This window comes from Ictidomys tridecemlineatus, chromosome 8 (assembly GCF_052094955.1).
Source record: "Ictidomys tridecemlineatus isolate mIctTri1 chromosome 8, mIctTri1.hap1, whole genome shotgun sequence".
In the NCBI taxonomy this organism is placed as follows: domain Eukaryota; kingdom Metazoa; phylum Chordata; class Mammalia; order Rodentia; family Sciuridae; genus Ictidomys; species Ictidomys tridecemlineatus.
Genome location: NC_135484.1, coordinates 106181152 through 106207290, shown reverse-complemented (window position 1 = coordinate 106207290; position 26139 = coordinate 106181152). Strand labels below are relative to the sequence as shown.

Genomic DNA, 26139 nt, shown 5'->3' with positions numbered 1-26139 from the left:
CGACATTTATCCTTATACATTCTAATAAGCTTCTTACTTTGCCTTTCTTCTTAAAAATTATCATCAGCATTAAATTGCAGGCTAATCATTCACATTTAGTGCATTAAGATCCCCAACTGTTTTTTTTTTCTGCTTCATTTGTGCAAAAACATCTTGTTTTAAGACTGATTTGATTGCTTTTAGATCATGGTGAAAAGATAGTGTATTAATCATCATAGATCTTTAATTTGGAGATCAAAAGTCTTGAGAGCCGAAAGGAATTCTAGATGTCATCTAATTACTATTGTTGGCAGAGGTGGACTAGAACAGAAAGAAAGAAAGTAAAACAAAATGTGTAATAAACTCTCAAAACAAACCTTTTTTTTTTTAACAGATATTTTGTCTGTAGTGGTAAGACTTAAGTGTCCTTAGTGGTCTCAAAACATAATTGTTTGTAAATGAAATGACTTACCTCTCCTGATCTCTGTCCATACTATGCAAAGGTTTTACATTCTGTGAATATATGTTTATTAGTTTGAATGTATAGGTTTGCTTGAGTGTGTGTGTATATATCAATATTATATACATATGTGTGTGTGTATATATATATTTATACATACATACACACATAATTGATAAGAGAACCAGGAATTTTATGCCAAGAAAGAATATTAGAGCTCTGAGAAATATGGCCATGTTTTGTGAAACTTTAAACACTATATGTAGGACTCAGAAGGTTAACATGACATTAGACATGTGTCCTTGATAACAATATAAGGATGAAATTCACACTAACTTGTGAATTTGAAGCATGTAGCTTTAGTTACCCACTGCATTTATAGTAGGGACTTTAGCTTTTTGATTAAGTCTCATAATATGTGTCCTTTGTCCTTATAGTAATCCTTAGTTTCTGTGAATCTGTGCATGAGTGTGTGTGTGTACGTATGAGTATGTATATTTATATATGATTTGTAATGGACTTAGGATGACTAATCATGTGTGTTTGTATGTATGTGTGTGTGTATGTATGTATGTGGGGAGGGTGGATGGGTTTGTACACACATGGACATACATACATGTTCTATGATTTGACAAACACTGAGTTCTTTAAATGTTTGATTTCTATGTTCTAGTCTCTTAAGTTTGCTAATTGTTATGTTAATGGCTGATGCTTTTAAAACAGCTTTTGAAATCTGCCTAGTACTAGATTCACTTAAGATGCTTCTTTCAAGGCTTTGTGCTTACATCTAAAAACAAGATCATAAAATAGATCTAGAGGACATTTTAGAAGTTTCAGATGCTTTAGATAGTATCCAGCCAAAAGATGGAAAAGTTGTGTATAGCAGCATCCCTGTACACCAGATGTAGGTGCATAGTGAGGCTCTGAGAAGGTCGGGACATTTGACGCCAGAAGAGCATCTCTTAGTTCATGGGTGTGGCCACCTCCTCAGGCCTGGCTCATCTCTGGCTATCAGTTTCTCTTCACCCTCCTCCCTGTTGAGAGTCTCAGGAAGGTTGAGTTTATTGTGTGCAGTTGCACAGTAAGTTAATAGCTAAGCAGTGAGTATATTTCTAAAAATAAAATTATAGTTGGACATGGTGGTACACACCTATAATCCTGGTGACTCAGGAGGCTGAAGCAGTAGTATCATAAGTTTGAGGTCAGTTTTAGCAACTGAGTGAGACCCTATTTCAAAATGAAATAAAAAAGGGCGAGATTCAGTAGTAGAGGGCCACTGGGTTCAATCCCAAGTATTGTGAGAATAAGTAAATAAATAAAATGGAAATATAAAACAAGTTTATTTATAGGTACTGAGAGCTTTTTGGAAGTTCTGTAAGAATATTAGCTCTTTAGCTGGGTGTGGTGGTGCACTTCTATAATCTCAGTGACTTGGGAGGCTGAGGCCAGAGGATAATGAGTTTAAAGAAAGCCTCAGCAACTTACTGAGGTCCTCAGCAACTTAGGGAGGCCCTAAGCAACTAAGTGAGACTGTCTGAAAATAAAACATAAAAAGGCCTGGCGATGTGGCTCAATGGTTAAGCGCTTCTAGATTCAATCCCTGGCATGGGTGGTGGGGGGAGGGTATTAGCTCTTCATTTTGAGATTATAGTACTTAGAATTGATTTATAGATCAGTCATTGTTCTTGTCTTCCTCTTCCTTGTTATTCTTATTTGCAAGGTAGTAGATCCAGCAACTTTCCAAATTTGCACATGTACAAATACAAACTTGCCATCTACTTGTTCTTGGTCATGTGAACTTTCTTTAAATGTTCCCATACATTAGAGAGATAATATAAGTACCTGTCCTTAACCAAGGATGGACAAAGTTCTTCTGGAACCCACATAATCAGGAAAATCCAGGAATACCCCAGAGCATCATTATCATCAAAGTTAATTGAATAGATTTAATTTTTTAATATCTGGATTTATCCTCATATGTATTTAGTAAGTATGACCTAGAACCTACCAGATGTATAGAGAATAGGGTCTTAGGTAATGTGGGTGGGGAGCAGGGGATAAAAGTGATGTCCCTGAGTCAGTCTGGGTCCTTCCCACCCTTGCACCACATGTCCTGGGCCCCAGCCTAAACTACTATTGTTCTTCAAGCACACCTTTTTCTCCTTGCACCCTTTTACTGAGGCTGTTCTGTCTACATTATGTCTGCTAACAATATTTCATTCATCCTTCAAGGTTACTAATCTGTCTTCAGGAAAGAGTCCTGGAATCTTTGTCCAAATGTTGCCTATCCATCTCTAAAAGTTGATTGAGAATCCCCTTCTCCCCGTTTTTTTTTAACAGCTTCTGCATATTTTCCTTTTCTATCCTCTAGATTGTAAATTCTCTGAGGGGTTTTTGTAGGAATTTATTTTCTTTTGTGCCTAACAGAATTTTTCATTAAATATTGAATTAATGAAAATTTATACGAGAAGAAATCAGTGCAAGAAGGTCTGGGATATCATGCCTTTCTTATTAGCATTAACTGTTTTTTTCTGTTTTCTTATCCCAGAGTACCATTGTTCCCTGGTGATGAACAATAGTAGAAATAACATTCCAATGTAACAGCATGTAGTTAAACCATTTGGTTTTACTCTAATTTTGGATCTCCATAATTGCATGATTAAATTTACATTCCTGAAACTTGCCTATACTGGATTTTGTAGCTTCTTTGCTGTATGCCATGATGTCACATTTGAATTTTAGTTTATGCCATCCTTTGGACAAAGATGTTTGAAATAGGACCATTACTTCTTATTGGTTTGTCACTTTTGTTATCTCCAGTTCTTATCTCAAAACTCAAGATAATAGTCATGGTTGTATAGTAATCACTACTACTTTGACTTGCCAACATAAAAAAAGTCTTCTTCAGAGTCTCAGAAGAGCAAAATGAAATTCGAGGAACTTAGAAGTATTTAGTGTCTCATAATTAATTTTCTTTAATGCCTCCTGAAATTCTTAGGGCCAAAGGTTCAAGCCAAGGCAAGGCACTGCCTTCTCTGCATGGCCAGTTCAGTGGTGTTACTCATTTTTGAAGTCTTTGATGGCTGATGTTGCACTTGAGAACCCAGGGTATCCCCAGGGCTTCCTCTGTACCTCTTTTTATCATTCATACAGCTGCTGCCTGTCTCTGGGCATCAGGAAACACTTAGTCTGTAACAAATGTTTACTTCTGATGCAGAATGATGGTGGTGATGGCAGTAGGGTCAGGATGCTATGTTAGGAGGTATCTCTCAGATAATTACTGTTTTAAACTCAGTACACTCTGGATCGACCAGATATACCGAAAAATAGTTCTGCTAATTTAAGCACTTGGGTCTGACAGGTTGGAACATTAATCTCATCTTTGGAGTGGAACATGTGCTGCTATTTCTTTTAACCATTGATTCAGAAAATATTTACTGAGTGCTTACTCTTTTTTAGGCATCAATATAAGTGAATAAGATCAAAATAGTTTTATTCATAAGGAACTTATTTTTAGTGACAGATAAATGGGTAAATAAATGTATATACAAGATTATTTCTATTAATAAGTGCTGTGAGAAAATGAAATGAGATAATTGATAGAGAACAACTTAGGGCGGGAAGGAGCTAATTTTGGTTGGAAAGTCGAGAAAGAGTTTTGAAGACCTTTGAAGATCTGTAAGGTGGAAACTCATGCAGAGAGAAAAAATACAGAAAGTTAGGCAGGGGCTAGCTTATGGAGAATCTTGATGGCCATGATAAAGAGCTTTTATTTGCAGTGATGTGCTATTGAAGAATATGAAACAAGAGAAGGATATTATCTAATTATTTACATGTTTAAAGAAAGTCTGTTTGGATGCTGTGTGAAGAAGAATGGATCATAAGGGGCAAAGATAGAAGCAGGGTTATGTTCAGGGAACCGTTAAGGTAGTTCATTCCATCTTGCTGGTGGCAAGGGGAAAATAAGATTTGATGATTTTTTTACCTCGGCAACTGGAGGATGGCAGTGCCATTTATTTACATGGGTAAGACTCAAGGAGAATGAGTTAGGATTGGGCTGGGAAGTTCAGAGAAACCGTCAGGTGGAGAAAAGAAGTGTATGCTAAGAAGGAAACATTCTCACCTCTGCAGTAGAACGTAAAACTTCCCTGAGAACCATTCAAGGTGTTTTTCCTCCCATGATACTTGCTGGATACTTCCTAGTTTGCATCATTCCCTTTTGTGATTTTCTTTTTCTTTCTTCTTTAGAAGTGTCTCTTGAGGGGCTGGGGCTGTTTCTCAGCAGTAGAGCGCTTGCCTAGCATGTGCGAGGCCCTGGGTTTGATCCTCAGCACCACATAAAAATAAATAAAGATACCGTGTCCAACTACAACTAAAAAAAGAAGTCTCTTGATTCTTAGTTTTTTTTTTTTGAGCATTCATTGAAAATTGATTTTGCCTGTATGTGAATATTGGAAGGAAGTATATAGGACAGTTTTTTTTTCCCCTTGGCTCAGACCCCTATTTTGAGTGGCCTTTCAGCCAGGAGTAGATTCTTGATACTTCCGCATTTGCTGCTAGTTATTCTATCATGTTATTTCTAGTGACTTTCTCCTTTGGTAATGTATGTGCAATTCATTTGAAGTTTCACCTGCTGTTTCTTTTGGACCTTCAGTTAATGTGTCATTGTATTCATGCCTTTTTCTCATTCTGGACACTCTTCCTTGTATTGTTTTTCCAAACACATTTCTACTCTTTCTTGAAAACTGAGATGAAATGCTGCCACCTCTTCTGACCTACTCAAGCTGAGTCAGACTCCCATAGCACCTTATGCAACCCTCTATTATATCATGTTCCACATAGTGACAATTACTTGATTGCATGTCTGTCTCTTCCAGCAGACTTTGAACTTTTTAAAGTCTGGGCCATGTTTTTATCTTTATTTCCCTGTTGTATTAAATAGAGCCTGTTGCTTGATGACTTTTTGTTTGCTAATGAATATCTATCCCATTGACTTCTTCAGGAACCCACCGTTGTCCTAGCCCTAATATTTTATAGTACCTATTTGGTTGAATTACCATTAGCAATCATTTATTAAATGCTTATCACATGATGGGCATTGTTCTAATGAGTTTAACTCATATATCCTCACAATAGCTCTGTGAAATAGGTAGCATTATTATGGAAGCTGAGGGCTAGTGAAGTAAAATAACTCACCTAAGATCCCACTTACATTTAGTAAATGGTGACTATAGAAATTAAAGCCTGAAACTTGCTCTTAACCACTGTGCAACCTTGGGAGGCTGATGTGCTTTTGACATGACTCAGTTTTCTTCCATTTCTATATCTAACAACTTTAATTTAAACAGTTCTTTACCACTTACAAACTAGTTTTACATGAGTTCTTATTAAATCCTTAAAACAATTCTGAAAAAAAAAAAGAACATGCTGAAGTCCACCTCAGCTCTTATAGTTGACTGTGAACTCCAGATTTTTAGCAGGCAGTCACCTTTATCCCCATCACATTGGGCATGTTGTTGACAATTTAAGTGACATGTGTCCTAAGGAAATATATTATTTTTCTTCTCTCCATTGGGTATTATTTAGGATCCTCAGAGGTGATATTTTCCTAAAAGAAATGTGATAGAGGTATCTGAATTATTATACTTTAAAATGCAACAAAATAGTATATGATTAAATTATACTTATATAAGGCATTTATTCAAGGTAATATTTCTGGAAATATCTTTAAAAAAATATCCTGAGAATAAAAATCTTATCTTCAGTTTTCCTTGACTGAAGTGAAATGATTTCCTCCCAGCTTCAGTATGATTCTTTACTCATAACTCCTTTAATAGTGAAGTGGCTCTCAAGCCAGTTAGGCCATGTTTGGCAGTCGTAGGCCTGAGTTCACTGTGCTTATCCTGAAGGATTTACCAGTGTAACTCTCTCATAAATACGAAAGCACAAGTAAGTAATGTGTGTCTCAAATTACCATTCTCTTCAAGTGCTGGGTGACCACATGATTCTGTAATGTGAAACAAGTTGGGAGGTAAAGTGGGCATGGGTGGCAGTGGCTATAAGTGTGAGGGAGAGGGAACCCACTAGAGCCTCAGGAACTGTTGGTGAGCAGGATGAAAGACCGTGGGCTACCTGAAGTGTAGGGGTATGAAGCTCAGGCCCACAGGCACTGAGTCCTACTTACTTGTAGGTAACTTGTGCCTTAATAGCTGGAGCCACCATAAAAGACACACTGTTGGAAGTCATTTTCTTTACTTTGATGGTACTGTGTTTGAATTTCAGAAGTTACTGGAAATCCTGTCCTGTCTTCTTCCTTTGAGATTCTTTGGGTGGGCTAGCTGGGTAAATATTCTGCATCTAGGCATATGTAGGAAATCTCTTTAGAGGAAGTTGCTGATCATAATCTTTATTTGGGGAAAAAAAAAGCACAAATCCTGTGTGTAAACACTATTTCTCATCTATTTAGCTTTGTCATTCATCTTCTGAAAAAGAGTAGAATTTAGGTGCAGCCTATGCTGGCTTTATAGAACAATGTTCCATAGGACCCTGTGAAGGGTTGGTGGTTAATGAATTGTTTTATTGCCTAGCCTGCTAGCAGTATCCAAAGATTAGCTTCTTAAAAGTACTCTTGCTTATATTTCTGTCAGTTGGAATTCCCTTATTATCTAAAGATACTCTGGCTTTATCATGATTTTAGAAATGATGCTCAGAGAAAATTAATTTCTTGTTCCACAAATGTAATTTGGAATTGAAAACACATAGTTAATATATAGTTGTGATAAGAAGAGTCCATGCATTTCCTGTATAATGCTTCATTTTATTTTTCTCTTCCTGAAGACTGTTTCATTTGTAGTCCACCTTTAGGTTTCTGCCCTGAGGAAATCTTGGTCTCATTCTCCCATTTTTTCCCAAAGCATCATCTTTCTCTTTATAGTTTTATGTTTGGTTTTAGTTTAGTACACATCTGTGTGTGTATATGTGTTTACATACATGTATGCTTACCTTTCCCCTTTACTATTTGCCTAGGAACCCTTTTCATTCCTTTTACCTTTTGCGATGGACTGTGGAAAAGAGGATCAGGAGTACCTTTGAAGGAATCAACTATAAGGGGTAGCTCAGGAGAGGGGCAAGTCAGGCCTGCACTTTGGTATGAGGGATGCTATGGTGGTATATCTCAATGTTTAATCATGGTTAGGTATCCAGGGCTTCACACTGTAGAGATACATTGCCTAACAAGGATTAATAGAAACAATAATATATTTAGACTTTTTTAGACTAAAAAAGTATTTTTATTTCATTTATTCATTTTAATATATGGAAAAGCATTCTGGGAATAAAATTGTGTGACACTACTCCCAGTTTTGACTCTCAGATTATTTTTAGGGCTTTGTTTATTGTGATAAGGACTTGCTTTTCAGTGGTTTAAAAACAATATGTTTTTAATAGTACTGAGAAGACAGATTTAACCGGAGAGTGAGTATTGTGAACCCTATTTACCGAATAAGAAAACTGAGGCTCTAGATTTCTGAAACCTGCAGAAATAAAATTGTAAATGTGTGTCTCTGGAAGGTGAAATCTGACAAGATATTTTTAGGTGGGGAAGACAGTGAAAGGTGTAGGGGAAAGAATGAAGAGAAATGGCAAGTTTTTAGGTAATTGGAAGGGACAAGCAGTGGGATGTGTGATCATCTCCTGCAGTGGTGGCAGTTTGTGAACAGGAGCAGGCTGTGTGTGATAGGTCCTCAGTGTGATGACATCTTCTCCTAGGACTCCAAGGAGGACATAGTATAAGTTAGGGAAACAGGATGATGCTGAGCCAGTTAGCAGGAGATAGAGTGTGGTAAAGAAGGCTTCTCAAGAGGAATTAACCTATGTTGTGAACTTGGGTGTTGAACTGCAGTTGGGTTAGGAGGAAATATGAGTTCACTTCAAGTGGGAAGTAGGAGTATGATTTAAAAAGGTTGAGGGAAGGTGGGAATTCTTGACTATTCCTTCATCTTCACATGACAGAGGAAATTCCCACACCCTGTTCTGACTTCACCAGGGCTTCAGTCTTATGCCAGTTCTTAAAAAATACTCACCTCAAGCTATGTCTGATAAGGTCAGTAGGGGTTTACTGATATTCCATTAAAGTATCCTAAGGTTATGTTCACCTTTTGTGATTCCTTCACACTGTGGCTTGCAGTCCAAGGGATAGGCTTCTCCTATTCTGTCTTGCAGTTGACCAAATGAATCATTGTATCTGGTTTCCTCTTTCCATCTTACAGGATTATTTTTATACTTCTGATTCTTTATTCATTATGTTGGTTCACAGTTTTGTCTTATTTTGAAGCTAAGAAAGGTTGCTTCTAATTCTTTAAGACTTTGGTGAAGAAGCTGGACAGATATGGGACTATAGTGCTACTGTATACCTGTTTCTAAGCTGGCCATGATCTGTATTAACACACTTTCTGGTAGGCTTTCTAATTACCAATAAATCACATTAGAGATAAGGCATTTTCTTTGCTGAGGTTCAGTTACATAATAGGCAGGTGAGTTTTCTTCTAATCTATTGCCCTAGTCATCTTAGAAAACAGGTTTTTAGTGAAGTCTTTTTGCTTTCTGAGTTAAAGTGGTGAACAAGTGTGAAGAGTTCTTTGTACATAGGCTTTTGAAAATGACTTATGTTTTTAGTGGACTGCAAGCAAGTTAACACCAACAGTGGCTCCAGAAAAACAGTTGAAACATTTACCAATAGCAAAGACATTGAAGAATAAGGTAAGTGGAGTAAGGGAATATAAAACCTACTGAATATTGTGTAGTCAACTTTGAAGTCATTTACCAACTATCACATGAACATGGAATAGTAAATCCAGAGATCAAAACTAAGATTAGTAGTGAGTAGAATTTTAGGGAGACATATTTTACTTATAAGGAAGAACTTTTTAGATCCTGCTCTGTCAAGTAGAAGGCCTTTACCACCTATTAGTTGCCATAAATTCTTGGGACATAATTCATTTTGGAGCAGAGGCTTGAATTCATTTAAAGCAGCAAGTTGTTCTTCCTTATTTCCTCACTTCTCTTGGACCTTAATTTCCTCTTAAGCATGTTTGTTTTGCTCTTTCTATTTGAAGATCATTCTTCTTGATAGGGATGATTAAATCAAAATAGTGTTGGGTAATTTTCCTTTCTAACTGTCATGAATAAAAATTATGCCCATTGTTCTCAAACTTTGGCATATATTAGCCTCACCTGGGGAGATTGTTAAAAAAGTATAGGTGGCCATTCTTTAACCTTGAGTCAGAACATATGAGGTAGAGCCAATCAAAATGCTTAAGGCCTATTACCCCCAGGTCACCTTGCCCATCCAAGAGCCAATCTTAATTCAGCCTGGAGACTGAATCTCTCAGGAGCCTCATCCCCATAGTCAGATGATGTGTGGAGGCCACTAAATGCCCTAAATCTGCTTCTGAATTTCTTGAGTGCAGCCTCTGGTCACCTATTTCAGCTGCTGTTTTCCCCATACATCCCTGGATGTCTGATCTGAGTCTGAACTTCCTACCTGTTTCTGTTAAGATACTCAGAGGAAATTTTTAAAAAATGCATATCTGATTATGTCACCTCATAATAAAAACAACTTAAGTTGACCTTCTGTTGTACTTAGGATAAAAACCAAAACTTGTAGCCTAGCCCAGCAGGTTCTGCATAACCTGGCTCCCCCCCCCTCTGCTCTGCTGCTCTGCATCTTCATCTCACACTATTTTGAAGCTTTTGTCAGTTCTCTGCAAATCCACTGGCTTCCTATCAAGTCCTCAAAAAAAAAAAAAAAAGTTGCCATATTGCCTCCTTCTCAGGAACTGGATACATTCTGTTCTGTTGGCCTGAAGTCCTCTTCATATTCCCTAGTCATTTCTGGACTTCTGCTTGCTGTTCAGGTCTTGGCTTAGTCATCACCTTAGAGAAGACTTCTCTGATGCCCAGGTGAAGTTAGAGTTCTTATAGTGCCATGGATATCTCCTTTTTAGCACTTATCACAGTTATATGATTGTTTGATCAATATCAGTCTCTCCTATCTAACTGTAAACTCAATGAGAGCAGGAATTAGGTCTATTTTACTCACTATTAATATCCCTACTGCCTAGCTCAGTATTTGAGTGGACACTCAATAAATATTTTTTAAATGCAAGAATGAATGACTGGAAGACAATTTTAGAGCCATAGATATCCTCATCCATGATTGAGAAACTTTGGTAATTCACAGGCTGCTGTATCTGACCCCCTGGATGTTGACACCAACTGATTCAAACCTGAGTTTACTACAACCACTTTTTTTTAAGGGATGATTTTTAAAATTTATTCTTTTTAGTTATACATGATAGTAGAATGCATTTTGATATATCATACATACATGGAGTATAACTTCCCATTCTTGTGGTACTACAACTACTTTGATGTTGTGATTTGAATTAAAGGTCACGCCACTTGGCCAGAAATCACATCCCAGTTACATTTCAACTTCTGGTACTACCCATTTGTATCTTATTCTTCTCCTTCTCCTGGCTTAATCATTGAGGTTTAGGATATGCCAAGGCTTAGGTGTGACATGTAGTAGTTCCTCCTGCTTCTTATCTCAGGTTTTTTCTTTTAAATAAGAAAAGCACCCCCATTTCTGTGGGTCAGTTGTGAGTCCAATTTAGCCAAAAGTTGGTGATATTCCAGAGGCATTTCTTATTACCTTGTCCTAACAATGCAACTTCCTTCTGCTGTCTTTTGTTAATCATTTCTCATTCTCTCCCCTGCTTTTGTCTCCTACATTTACTAAATCTTTTTTCTTCCATTGTTTTCATTGTAAACTTGTTGTTATGCTTTTGTTCTCTAAATAGCACCCAGTTTTATTCAAACAGCTTATTGCTTTTTTTCCTCAAATTTCAACTTAAAACTCTGAATCAATTGGTTTGGTCTCCTGCCGAATGATTCTGGTAACCACCTTAGTCAGTTTGAGAAGGCTCTTGGTGGAGACAAGAAGGCAGTTAGGGGGCTTTGCTGATATGAGCCAAATGCTCCATAAGAAGATTATCAGCTCCTATCAGCCACCCCAGATCTGCTGAATTCAGTAGTTTCTGTTAAAACTGCTGTCTCCATAAAGAACTGAGTTTAGGGAGCTTGATTTTCTGAATCAGAGTTAGAATCATATCATTTTTATAGCTGGAAAACATTTTTAGAGATAACTCATCTATTCTTATTTTATAGGTCAAAACAGTGAGACTCAGAGAAGGTAATTTATTGGTCCACAACTGCATAGGTAGTACCCAAATCTCCAGTCTGTACTCTTTCTATGCTTGAAGAGGCTATTTGTTTTAAAACCATATTTCCTTTTAGTCAAGAAAACCAGGAGTGATTGGAGAGAGCCATTCAAAAAAAAATCCAGTCTAGCTAGAAGGTTTCTTAGAGAAGACATAGAATTTAACATTTAGTATTCAGTGTAAATTGTTTTGAAATAGGAATCTCTGTATGTATTAATATGGAAATATTTATATGATGAATGATAATAATATGACAGAAAAGGTCATAGAAAATGATAAATTTGCTTCTCTATGTTAAGATTATTGACCATATTTGACCCTGGTAGTAATCAAGAGGCATAGTTCTGAACTAGAAGATGCTTTATATACTTTGTTTTAAATACTCGAGTTTTTTTCAAGAAATATTTGAGGTTTACACAGCCCAATTTGAGTGGAGGATAAGGGGTGGGAATGTGGGGGAATCTCTGATTGTACCCTACTCCTCAAATAGAGCAGGTGTTCACTGTAGACATACTGAGCTTTGGCTGAAACCTCTGGCTGTTGAGGAGTCATTTTACCCAGAAGCCTACTGGCAGCACAAACAGGAGGAAACATTTTGTATGCTAGCTCAGGGTTTGCCCCTGTTGACTTGTTTGCTCCCATCCTACATGAAGTTTAGCACCAGGTCCATGGTGTGCCTCATGAGTGCTTCTTAGGAAAGCAGACCTTTCTGCATACCTACACATTTAACCAAAGAGTTTACCAAGGGAGGTAAACACTTGCTAACAGCAACCTCTGAGCTTACATGTGGACCCATTACTGGACTTTTATAAGCTCTCTTCTTGCTCTGCTTCCCCGACTGAAATCTACCAGAAAGGAATTCTACAAGTCTTCCTGCAGTCAGTTCATTTTCCTGTGGTTCCTTTTTCCCCATAACTATCTGCCCTACTCCCTCCTTTTTTATTGTGACCTCAAGTGTTTAAAGTTCAGTGATGCAAACATGAAATTTGGTTTTCCAGTTATTTGAAAGTATAAAGACTGTTAGAGCCCATTACTCTATATGTCATTTTAGGAAGTGTGCACCTACCCTATCTTCTTCCCTGTACCAGTGATTGAATTTCAAAAGTGCTGGTCCAGCTCAAAGAAGACAGTTTGATTTCTTTATGTCCCAGGTTTACATCAGTGGTTGTCTTCATTTTTGCCTGATGAAAGGTAGTTTGAGATATATGAGCCACCCCTCTCCCAGTTAGAGTTCTCCAACATACCTGGGTACATTCTAGTCTGTATTGTTAGGTTTTGGGGGCTTTATAGAGTAGATGGCAGATGCCAGCACTCTCCAGAAGTCTAAGCTGAAGGCACACTACCCTAGAAGGAATACTCTGATACTGGTGCTCCACTGTTCATTCCTAACTCTGGAGCTTTAAAAAAAATAAAAAAACACATGCTTGTGATAGACTTTGCCTCAATTGAAACAAATGCTGAAGGAATTCATTATGTCAAATGACTGGTGCCCTTTGCTGGCTTTTGGTGACTTCTACCTAAGACAGGAGAGGAGAATTTAATCTGACTCTTAATAGCTGGATTTGGTCTACTCTCACAAAGGAAACCACAGTTTCTTCTAGAGTTAGGCAATTACAGATATAAGGGGTCCAATAAAGACTTGGCCACATATGCCTGGTGGCAGGTTTAAGCTTGCTTTCACAGCACTGGGGACTATTTTCTCATGTGCATCATCTTCATGGTCAAATATGTGCATCATCTTCATGGTCTTTAGGAGCAACTTGGTTCTCTGGTGCTCTCTCTTCTCTCTCATTTAGGCATTTTGATTAATCACATCCTTCCTGTAAATACAGCAGGCCCATTATATAGGAAAGACCTAATTTTGTCTCTCAATTTTTTTCCACTTCCCTTGAAAACTCCCTATTTTAGGTGGCAGGATTGAAGTTTGCAGAGAAATGGAGGTGAAGTCATATTTAAATGCATTCGTGATATTTAGTATTTCAGATTTCCCAAGCACATAAAAAATAAACTCTGAGGGTTATGTTTTTAAGCTGTCATCTCTTTATAAAAACATGTTGATACTTTAAATTTCTGTAACCTAGTGATAAAAATAACATGTATATGGTTTGTGACAATTTCCATTGTAAAAAGAATTAATTATAGTTTTAAAATCATCATGTAAGAATATTTAAATTTCAACAACAGTTTTCATTTTTTGATATTCTCTATGAAATATAGAGTTATATAGAGTTATCTTCTGAAAATAGGTAAATGCCTTCACTTAATTGCACGCCACCCAGGATGTAACCTCAAGGCCACCGTCAACACCTCAGATATGTAGAAATCAAGGCTGTACTTATTTATGCTGTGAGTTGTAGCGCATGATACTTCCTCTGAGTTTCTGCAAACTCAGAAAGACAAAGATATATTCAAAGTACCTCTGGCTGTGGAAGGGCATGGGTTATACTTGCTCTGTGGAACTTGAAGTGAGATGAGGACAGTTTCATGTTTATTCATGGTTAATTAGTTGTAGGTTGTTTCATAGCAAGGCCCTATGTCTTCCTAAGGCCCTAAAGTCTTAGTGACTTTAGGATTGATTGTTGAGGGCTAAAAAACAACTATCACCTGCTCTGACTCATCCAAGTTAAGAATGAATCTCAGAAGTCTCAGGTTTCTTCAGGAAGCTGAGTTCAGAAATTCTTCATGAGATCAGGTTAAGGTAACTTTTCTCTACTGTAAGCATTAATAATTGTTCACAGAAAGCAAATATGCTGTAATTATATATTTATGATAGGATTATATTTTTCTTAATGATTGAGCACTTAGCAAGTCAAAATATTTTATAGCAATTTTTTTTTTTTACTACAAGATTGAAAAAGTCAAAGGGTACAGTATTTGAAAATACACTAAAAAGATGTGAATTTCTCTGTGGGAAGCTACCAAGACTGAGAATGAATGTGATTGAGGTTAAAAGATCATGAGGGAATATGAAATTAATTGCATTCTCCATCATGTAAAACAAATTAGAATAAATAAATAATTTAATAAAACAAGATCATAAGGGATATCTACATGACTAACACCATTTTATTTTTCAAATTATGAACCTACTAACCTCAGGACTCTCTCTGAAAATTTTCCTCTGCCAAAAGAAGAGGGTAAGGGCTGATTGCAAATACAGGTTCAGTGAAGGTAGAGGTTCTAATTGTAGTCAACATTTATTTGGTTCTTTTCATGTGCTAAGCTCTTTATTACATTATCTCACTTAATCTTCACAAAAACTTTATGGAGGAGGTATTCTTATTTCTTCTCACTTTGCAGATGAGGATGCTTGAAGCTTAGATAGTTTATATAATTTGTCCAGTTGTGCAGTCCAAAAACCGTGTAGATGAGATTGATGACGACTCATTCTCAGGGTATCAGACAGTGCATGGGGTGTTTGGAGATTCTTGCCTTGTATTTTTTAAGGTTTCTGTCCCTTTTAAACATACTTGTATCAGAGCTAGGGAATCCCTTGGGGGTAGTTTTTGTATTTTATTTTTCTTTAGGAATTCTCTCTCTTTATTATTATCATAGAATCTTAGGACAATGGCCTTGAAAGAGATTGGCTAGACTATAGCCTGTCCTTTGAGAGTCCAAAAACAAAGAGCTTTTCACTTGTTTAGGGATATTGAGAAGTTATTTTTTCTAATCTGGGATATCTTCAGGAAAGGTCTTCACTAAAAAAGCAAAACTATTTTTTAATAGAGTATTCTAAGTATATATTCTGGCAGCCAGGAAGATTATGTAAAATCTAAAACCTCAGTGATACAACTGTTTCATAGCTGAAGAGGAAATTAGAGAATGACTAATTATAACCTTGTTTTAATATTCCATTACTCAAGCCACTGTGGAGGTTCATTCAATATCTGTTTATTAAGTACCTATTATGCATAAGGCCTTATACTTAATTATACTGAACCTGATCTTAGAAATCTTTAAGAAAAACACTAGATAAACCCAGCACCCCAGATAGCTTAAGTCAGATTTTTTAGCCTTTTGGAATAATGGTGATGACTTGCCATTCACTATATATTATTTGATTTTCTGCTGAGAATCCAACTGAGATAGTACTATTACCCTCACTTTACAGATGAGGAAATTAAAACTCAGCAGAATTAAGCAAGAACCCAAGGTGACATGGCTGAGCCTTGGCCATGTGAGCTCCTAAAATGCACAATAATAGTTTTAATATAGTACTTTACAGTTATCAAAATGCTTTTGCATTTATTATCTCATCTGATTTTCCAAACAATCACAACAGTAGTTATTACTGTAGTCATTTTACAGATAGCATTTCTATTTATTTATCTACTTAATATGTGCTAAGAGTGCCAGATACTTTTATCAGATGTGACCTAGTTCATGTAGTGCTCAAAAAACACAAAAAATATCATTATTCTCATTTTACACTGGGGCCCCAGACGTTTAAGTGACTTGATCAGCACAGTAGAGAGCTATAATTCTAGTCTAGGTTTGTCTGCCTAATCAGTATGCTCAGCCACTTTGCCGTGTTCTTGTTGCTGTATTACACTGCCTAATTTCTGGATGAGAAACAGTAGATTCATAAAGATGGATAACCCAGGTGAAGTCAGATTTTTAGTAGCAGAGCTGAGACTCCAGCTCAGATTCTCTCATTAGAAAAGCCTATCTGTGGGACTGGGATAGTGACTCAGTGGTAGAGCGCTTGCCTAGCATATGTGAGAAACTGCATTTGATCCTCAGCACTGCATAAAAATAAATAAATAAAATAAAGACATCATATCCATCTACAATTGAAAAAAATAAGCCCACCTGTTTCCCACTGTACTGGGCTACCTTTCTGCACAAGAATGTCTCTTACATCTAAGTTAAGTACCCTAATTACTTTGTGACATGTTTAAACTAACTTTAGTCATTTTAGTCATTCTTTACATTTCCTTGTATTTTTTTCCTCCATTTTTAGGCAAAGGTTTCTATCCCACTACTAGCACCATTTCATGATAGAGAAATGGACATACAGGTTAAACTACTTGTTTAGGGTGTTATCTGATGAAGTTATATTAGAACTCAAATTCAAAGTCCTGTGCCCACTTCATTTAGCTATGTGGTTCTTGTCATTTCTGTCTATTGGAAATGTTGCTTGAAAGTAGGCTTGCCAGAGGTTGCTTTCCTGAACTGTAAGGAATGAATCTTTTTCCATCTGAAGACTGTTTACCAGTTCCATGAATAGTGAATTATATTTGTAGGGTAAGGCAAGGAAGTATGTCAATATCAGATATGTAATAAGGACCAGTCACTCACATTTGAAATATTGACAGTCTATATAACCTCAGTGTTGAAAGTTTTAAAACTCAGAAGTTCATTACTTTTTTTAAGTTTTTTTTTTTTTGTAGTTGTAGATGGACGGAATGCCTTTTATTATATTGGTTAATTTTTATATGGTGCTGAGGATCGAACCCTGTGCCTCATGCATTCTAGACAAGCATTTTGCCACTGAGCTAGGCTCCAGCCCAGAAGTTCATTACTTTTAATAATCAAGTATCTTTTAGATTTCTGAAGGAAAAGTTTATGTTGACCATTTACTGCACTTTTTATTCAAATTTCAAACTTAGGCAAATATTCCTTAAAATTTAATTGGATACAATTTTTCTCTTTGTTGATGTTAGCATGAGATAAATATCCAGATGTAGTTAATTATTTCCACTCAAGGAAGTATGTCCTATTTAGACAGTCTTTAAATAAATTGTTTCTGAATTGAACAAATAAACAAGAAATAGCTGAAACTCAGTTGCTTTGACTGTATAGAAACACCGAGGGACTTTGAGAGGAATCATCTCAGGGAAAACCCTTGTTTTATTATATACTCCTTTTTATTTTTATAGATAAACCTAAATTAACTGTTTAAATACATTAATAGTTTTTGAAAATTAAGCTTTTCATTTTCAAAGAGTGATAGGTGATAATTTTAAGTCTATTCCAAATGTATTCATTCCAGTTCAGCTGTGTTTTAAACATGGAACTAGCACTGTGTTCCTAAGAGCTGTTTTTTAAAAAGAGAATTTATACATACTGAATATCTCCCATTTTAGTCTTCATCATGATAGTTTTCTCATGTGAATCTTACACCCTGTGATGTGTAGGTATTGTAATCCTTCCTCCTTGTTTTTAGATGATGGAGGCTCAGACTGAGTAATTAACTTAGGTCATACAGAAAGAAGTCATCTCAGAACTAATTCTGACCCTAATTCTGAACATTCTGAAGTTCATGCATTTTCTGATATACCAAGCTGTCCTGTAAATAGCTGGTCTATTAGGTTTTTAAAACATATAAGTGAAACTTGCTTATGATTTTTTTCGCCTAGTCTTCAAGTAAGCAAAACTGTTTGAAATAGTCCACACTTTCTTATGTTGGGAACATATAGAAAATTTACCTTTTTTTTTTCTTATATAGACTGAAGGCTTTTAATAAATTTATTTGGCCTTGAGTTTTTACCTCCAAGAAACTCCATAGAGATGCATCAAAAGACATTGTTAATTCTAAGCAATTAACCCTAACTAGTTTTCTGCCCATTACTTTTATTATTATAGTGACTGTAGGTAATACTAGGCCACATTCCAGATATGTGACATTTTAAAAACACTTTTCAATCAGATTAAAAACATTTCCCTGTTCTCCTGTTTTGAGTCACTTACTGTTAGAAACTCATATGCTTAACTTTAAAACTGGATGGCGATGAAGCTTTTTGGTTTTTAATGTAGTTGACTTTGAAATTAAGTTTGCTTTTTTTCTTAAAGGTTATTTTTCTGGTTTAATTTAGCAGGAATTCTTAAACCTGCTTTCCTCTTTTCTACTCCTTTTATATGTTGCTACCTCTAACTCTTACCCAGTCCTTGATCTCTATGCTAGAAAGTACTATTCCATTGACTTGCCTGGGAAGAGATTGGACAGTGCTGCAATCATGGAATCATGCACTTTAAAACCAAAAAGCATGTCTAATAGTACCTGGATATGTAATAGTAAAGGACACAGTATATGTTCTTTAACCAAGTTAATTTTTCAAAAAATGAAATTCTAACTTAAAAAAATAAAAATGTATCAATGGAGGAATTCAAGAGAACACAGAAAATAAGTAAAATAAATTTCACTCTGTAAAAATAACCAGAGCAGATTGTTTTCTAAATGACATTAAACTATCCAAATGGAAATATTTATATATAGTCCTCGTGTATGATCCATGTCACTGCTTTCAGTGGAACTTGAAGTCTAGAAAGCTTTGTGCTCTTCAGGGCATTCAAGAGTGAGGCTGTAAGGAAGAGTTATTTCTTGTATGTTCTCATTTTTTTTTCTGCTTTACCCTTACTAAATTTGGATTGCTTGTTTCTAAGGCTTCAGTGTCTGATATACTAAAGCTTTTTTTTTTTTCTTCTTCTTCTTCTTTTTCCCAGACCCCAGGCAGGCACAGTCTTCCCCACCGTGGTCCTATGACCAGTCTTACCCCTCTTACCTGAGCCAGATGACGTCCCCATCCATTCACTCCACCACCCCGCTGTCTTCCACACGGGGTACTGGGCTTCCTGCCATCACCGATGTGCCCAGGCGTATTTCAGGTAAAGACTGAGCTTTAACTGAAAACCCACCCCGGTGCAGGGGTTGGGGAAGTGGGATGGACCAAGCCTGTTTTATCTGTTGTGCTCACAGTAACTCTCTATTAGAGGCATGTGAGCAAGGGAATGACAATAAGCAACTGGGACTTTTGAAATATGGGATTATCAAACATTTGAACATTTTAAGTTTAGAGACTGAAAATCCCCAGAGCTGGCACACTTTTCTTAAGATCGTGTTTAATGTCACCCAGTTAGTATCCTGTTGAAGTGGGGGGTGCACTATCTTGCAACTAGGGCCTTCTCCTGAGGGTCTTATGCCTTCCTATGCTTGTGTTCCTTTCTTTTCCTAACATCTGCCTGTAAACCAAATTACAGATGGATGGTATAGCCCACTATTCCTAAAGACTTATAAATGCCAGGATTCCATTCTAGCCAATTTCGAGAGACAGAGAGAGAGAGAGAGAGAGAGAGAGAGAGAGAGAGAGAGAGAGAGAGAGACCCCCTGGAAACTTAGGATCCTTATCAGAAACTAGTCATTTGAAGAGCAATGAAGCCTGGAGGAGTCCCAGAAGGCAATGTGTGGCCCATGAGTGGCCCACTCAAGACCAAGGCAGCCTTTCCAGGAAGCATGCAGCACACTGCTGTCACTCTAATGTGGTAGCCTCAGTACCCACAAATCCACTATTTAAAAGGTACCCAACAAATTTATGCCTTATGGTGGAAATACATGTGCTAAAATAACATGGCTGCTTCCTTCTTATCCTGGCAAATTCATCATAGGGAGCCAGAAAATGTCAGTAAGACTTTAGGCTAACAAGTAAAGAAAAGTTAAAGGCCTTCAGCCAATCATTTGAGTCCTTTGAATAAGAAAAACAATCTGTTCATTCACCCTGACCTATGAACTACAATGCTGTCCCCTGTAAGAATAGTAAAGACACATGCATAGAAGCACACACACATACTGCATCCCATGTTGCCAGACTGTCTTCTTAGCATTCGGGCCCCAAGCACCTGAGTGACTCCTGGCCAGGTTAATGCCTTTCTTTCTTTCTCTTTGTGTTTCTGTCTCTGTTTCTCTCCCTCTCTCATTTTCTGCAAAGCTCGAAGCCGTTACTCTCTCCGCTGAGTTGCATCACTGACAAGCTGAAGCTCCACCAGCAGGCTTGCAGGTTTTGATTAGTTCAGACTCCTTTATTTCTTTCACCTTGGGAGGAGGGAAAGCTTTGTTTCTCAAGCAAATAGCAGGAAAGGTCTCTCTGGTCCTAGTGCCTTCACATTTTCTGCAGCAGATGGACTTCCATGGGGGTGAGTAGGGAACAAACAGGGGTGGAGGGAGAACTGCAAGAGTCTTTGGAAAACCATGTTTACCACTTTTCATTTATGATTGCTATTACTATTTTTATGAATCACATGGTATTTACAGGAGAATTGTGCAGAGTATAGAATTTTAGTTATCAACTCCCTTGACTGGAATCTCTATCTCCTTTAGGCAGATGTTAATTAAAAACACAGGAAAGGAGGAGTAGGCACAGAAGGGGATAACAAAAGCTGGTGTGGGGGTGAAGTCCCAGAATTTGAGGGTGTTGAGTTAGTTCTGGTCATTCCTTCAGTATTTCATACCAAGAATCTGTTTTATTTTACATAGGGCCAAAATTTGTGCAGATTTACTGTGTGTAGAGGTCTCTTTGGGCTTCTGTCTGCCCAACCCTCTGCAACTGAAGCAGATTTTGCTCTTTTTTTTTTTTTCTGTAGCAGTTCCTAGAAGAAAAAACCTCCGGGAATCGTTATAGTTATAGAGACACTTATCTATAGCATTTGCTTACTGAAGTGTATTTGTAATGTGAATTAACATTGAAAGGATGCTGCTTGAACAGATAGTCATCACAGCTTATCATTTACATGTTTAGTGTAGAACAAGTCAGATTATTTTGAGTCAGTTTATTGAGAATTACTTAAAAATTTCTATAAAACACACCATAACTCTTCCTGTTCCACAGAGAAGTGGTAGGATAACTGGTTAGTTATATACAGCTGTTTATTGATCTTTGGCCAAATGTAGAAATGAACTCCTGCTTAAACTGGTTTAAAAGTGAGTTTAATCCAGTTTTTTCCTCCTCACAAGCATCTCTGTGAGTTATTGGTAAAGAAGTAAAATGGGGCCAAGGTGGGAGGTTCTGTATAAACATACAGAGAACAGAAAATCCCTCTTGTCAGCATGTAGGGAAACAGGAAGAAACAATTAGACCTGGACTGTCAGGGAACTGGAGGAACCCTGCTTCACCTGACCTTGCTCTTGGCTGTGGAGTTGTGCCTGCACACTGGAGCACTGCCTGGAGTGGGCACCTTCTTTACTTCACTGGGACCATCCTGAGAACCTCTTTGGAGTCGAGCCTGACTCATAGATTTCTAGAGGCCAGGTTAAACAGTTTCTATTTTATTATTATTCTCCTCAATATCTAAACCCATCTTTAAGAGCCATGACAATAGAGCCTTCTACAAGTGAGACTTCATAATGATGAGTGTGTGTGTGTGTGTGTGTGTGTGTGTGTGTGTGTGTGTGTGTGTGAGCTTCAATGTCTTAGTAAATAAAACTCTCTGGACTAACACAACTCCTAGGACAACTGCTGTTTCCCTATAACATGGGCAGCTAAGCTATAAACCTCCATCAACATCCCTAAACAGTCCTGTGATCCCTTTTTGAGATGCTTTCCAAAGCATTACATCTTTTCATGAACAGAAATTAGTTCTTATATGATTTTTGGATGAGAAAGAATACAGTTTCTCAGATACATAGTAAGATTAGAGGTACAGATCCAAGTTTGAATTATAGCTTTTATAAATATCAGGCAAGCTTCTTACTTGTCTGAAACTTGATTCTATTATTTGTAAATAGGGATAAATATCTATCTCCTCAATTATTGTGAGGGTATAAAGGACTCAGGATAGACCTGACATACAGTATGTGCCAAATAGATTGTAGCTGATGTTTTAAAAATTATATATCCATACATAATTTGTTGGCAAATCTTGGCCTAAATGAATCAAGTAAACAAAATTCTAAACATTTAAAGGGGATTTAAAAAATGGATCACCACAGAACACATAGAAAATAAAATCCTTTGGAATATTTAAATATTTAAATGAGCTAATATTCTCATGGCATTCAGAAAGAACTTAACACAGTACATAGTGCATAGAAGTACTTAATACATTTAGAGGGAAGGAAACAGGGAGAGAGGAATAGAAGAAAGGAGAAGTACTGGGGACTAAATTAGAGCAAATTATGTTCTGTACTTTTATAATTATATCAAAATAAATTCTAATATTACATATAACTAAAAAGAACCAATAAAAAGGAAAGACATTGTAATACAATAATAAATTCAACTGACATATTTAAAAATATTGAATAATTGAAGAGAACCTAAAATAGGAAAAAGTTAAATAAATTTTGGCAGAATTAAAAAAAGTACCCACACATTTACTATTTTTATTATGTAGATTTAAAATAATATTTAAAGGGCTAAAAGCAACTAGGTGCTATTCCCAAAAGGTAAATAAAACATTAAAAAATAGCTATTTAATTATGTCATAAAACAGAATATGTTGAGTTACATTTACTTTGACTAGGCATGATAATGTTCTGTTCCAAGGGCTTAGAGGAATAAAGAAAGATTCTGTAGGAAGATCTTTTTAGGAAGAAAGAAATTGTGTTTCATCCTAAAAGAACATGTCAAAGAAAGACCATGACTTAATCTATTTAAAGATCTTTAGAGGACCTAATTTTACAATTTCCTTTATTATTATTCTTCCTTCAGAATACTGTTTCAAGTTTGTCACAGTGCTAGAACTTAGTGAATTATAATAATGATGATGATATTATATCATTTAATTCCTGTAACCTTCATCATATCCTTTTTGGAAAGAAATTATAAATGAAATAAAGATAAAATAAAACGATAAAGGTATATTACCTACAATCCCTACTTAACTGCAGAGAAAGATGTATACTACATGTTTTAAAGTTCAGAGGTACAATATAAAGACTCAGGAATATTTTCTTAATTTTATATACCTTAAATATTGTAACAAGAATCATAATAGAGCTGAATTCAGTGGCATATAGCTGTAATCTCAGTTACTTGAGAGGTTGAGGTAGGAGGATTACAAATTTGAAGCCAACCCCAGCAACTTGGTGAAACCCTTCTGAAAATAAAATTTAATTAAAAGGTTTGGGGATGTAGCTCAGTTATAGAATGCCTCTGGGTTCAATGCCCTGAACCCCATCACACAGAAAAAAATAAATATATAACAGTTATAGATTATAGGTTTATAACTGAACAATATGTAATTGCCACAAAATTGACAAGTAGGGTCTACTTTACTGTAATGTGTTTGGATTATACTCAGTTAAATTGTAAAGACCAAATACTACATATCAGAAACCAGTCTGATGACATTATAGTGCTGAAGCAGCCCTGTGGGATTTGGTCCTCCTCCCCCTCACTTACTATGATAAGTATGGTCTTATCATGTAATAAGCTGTATTTAAGTACCATTCTTTATCCCCCAAATGATTTTATATGTCATCTCAATTTTATATGGTCTTAAAAGAATATTTCACTATACAGAGGTAACCAAAGTTATTTCTAAGTGAGTCTGTTAAAAGTGCATGGTGTGGCAAAGCAAGGACCAGCAAATTGTACACAACCCTAACTATTGAATGTCTTTATAATTGTAATGATATCATCCGTGGCAGTTTGGATGTTCAAAGCACTTGTGAAGCTTGACACAAGATTATAATTACTTTTCTAGAGGTTATTACAAAATAATTGCTGACCTTCAAAGTATATTTGTATTTATGTAATAATCCTATCATGAAAAGAGGCACAACTGTTTATAGAGTCTGGTTATTGACTTGAAGGTCAGATATGAACTCTTATTAATAATTTTCCTAAAGAAGAACCTACGTGATTTTTTTTTTACTATACGTAACTCCTCCCCATTTCACCCACTTGAATGAAATAGCATTGATTGACCCAACACTGTCCCACTCTTTGGCACACAGGAGGTGGAAGGGACTTACATACATATTTGTCTCTTGGTTATTGTGTACTTCTCTGATGCTCTCTGGAGGAATCATAGAAACTTTGGAGATATTCATCGGAAATGCATAGGGAAGGGTCATAGATGTTGGCTGCCTTAGTTGCTCTGGAAAGTCACTACATGTTATATGGAAGATTTTTCTCCGTAATTGTGAGATTTTTAAAACATAGAACAAATTTAAGAACTATAATATTTCTGAAAGTTTTTTAAAATACTATTTAAGCAGATAGTCTTGAGTTTCTTCATTCAAAATATTTTTAAAAATTCACTTAACTGCACAGGACTATTGAAGAATTATTCCTTTTTCTGACTCTCAGTTATCAAACTTCTCTTTCCAAAGGTCAAAGAATAGTCATTAGTCTAGTAAGTAAAGTTAACTAAGAAATTATTTTATCACTACTAGAAATCTAGAAATTGCCAGTGGAAAAATGCATTTGGTTACTGGAGGTCTGTCAGGAGGATTGTTTTATGTAATTTCAAACCCATGGTGTTTGATATTGTTCACTTAAAAAAGTTCCTTATAACCTAGTCTTTACCAAGTCCCCTGAGTCAAGTTTTTGAAACCAGCAGCTTCAGTAATGTGCCAAGTATATGTGAGCATTCATTTAACATAGCAGCTCTAATGCACAGGAGGGAACAACGCCTTAAGAAAGGTTAAAAGGAAAACTCCAGCAATTAATACTAATAAACCAGAAAGTTAAAGTAACCATAATAAAACATCTACTTTTTACTACAGACCCATTCCTTTATTAAGAGCCACCTGTTTGGTAAACATACCTCTGCCACAGCAGCCACGGGCAAGTAATTAAGTTTAATAGGAGCTGCTCTTATTTTGAAGAAGTTCTCTGTTTAAAGCCACAGAGGGGGAAGTTATTAAATTTAATGGACCCTAAACAAAGGCAAAGCCCTGTGTTAACAATGGAATGCTTAATATTCATCTCCATTTTTATCAACCATGATTGATTGGTTTTTTTTTTGCATTCTGTAAGTCAAAATTTATTATGCTTTCTTTCCCTAAAAATAGGTTATCTTTTGACAAGAGCAGATGTGTTTTAATCTAACTTGGATCTCAGTTTACTCTAACTTTTGAGTTACTTGTGCTGAGGACCAGAGAAGTGGTTTCTATTCCTGCTAGATCAGTTGGAGGTAGTTGACCCTGCTTACAAAATTGACTTAAGTTTGATTATATGACTAATTACAGTTATTTGTAGCTAGACTGAGGCATGAAAGCTCAGAATGAAACCTCTCTACATAGTTTGACTCTGGTTTAATATGTGGTTCTTGTCAGTTGTTGTTGTGAGGATTTAGTTCTGACACATGTACAACCACCCACACATAGGGAAAAGATTTAGTAATGAAAGGAATCATGCTTATGCAGGAATGGTGAACACATGGTTGTAAATTTTATTGAAAGATTTGCTGTAGTCTCCTTTTCATAGAAGTAAACCTGGGAGTGTGAGCCTCATTTCACCAAAAGTATTAATTTTCTCATGATACAATGGTTTCTCTGGTGCACTGTATCTGAGAAGAAGGTTGAGGCAATTTAACTTAGGAAACCGGAGTTTTATTTTCAATGTCACTAAAGATTCTTTGGTATTTGAAGGTAAATCAGTTCATTTATTGTGTCTCAGTGGTCCTGTATAAATTAATTACTCAAAATTGCCCATCTATATGACATCTGTCCATTTGTTCTTAGGACTTTTAGTA

The 26139-nt window shown here is 36.3% G+C and overlaps 1 protein-coding gene across 6 annotated transcripts in view; it reads left to right on the top strand.

Moving 5' to 3' along the window:
- Runx2 (RUNX family transcription factor 2) overlaps positions 1–26139 on the top strand; it is a 228915-nt gene that overhangs the window by 68726 nt on the left and 134050 nt on the right. For all 6 annotated transcript variants that reach the window (XM_078019941.1, XM_040282023.2, XM_078019943.1 and 3 more), the window contains one exon: positions 19168–19329. In XM_078019941.1, the coding sequence (XP_077876067.1) occupies positions 19168–19329 (162 nt within the window). The remainder of the gene's footprint in view (positions 1–19167; positions 19330–26139) is intronic.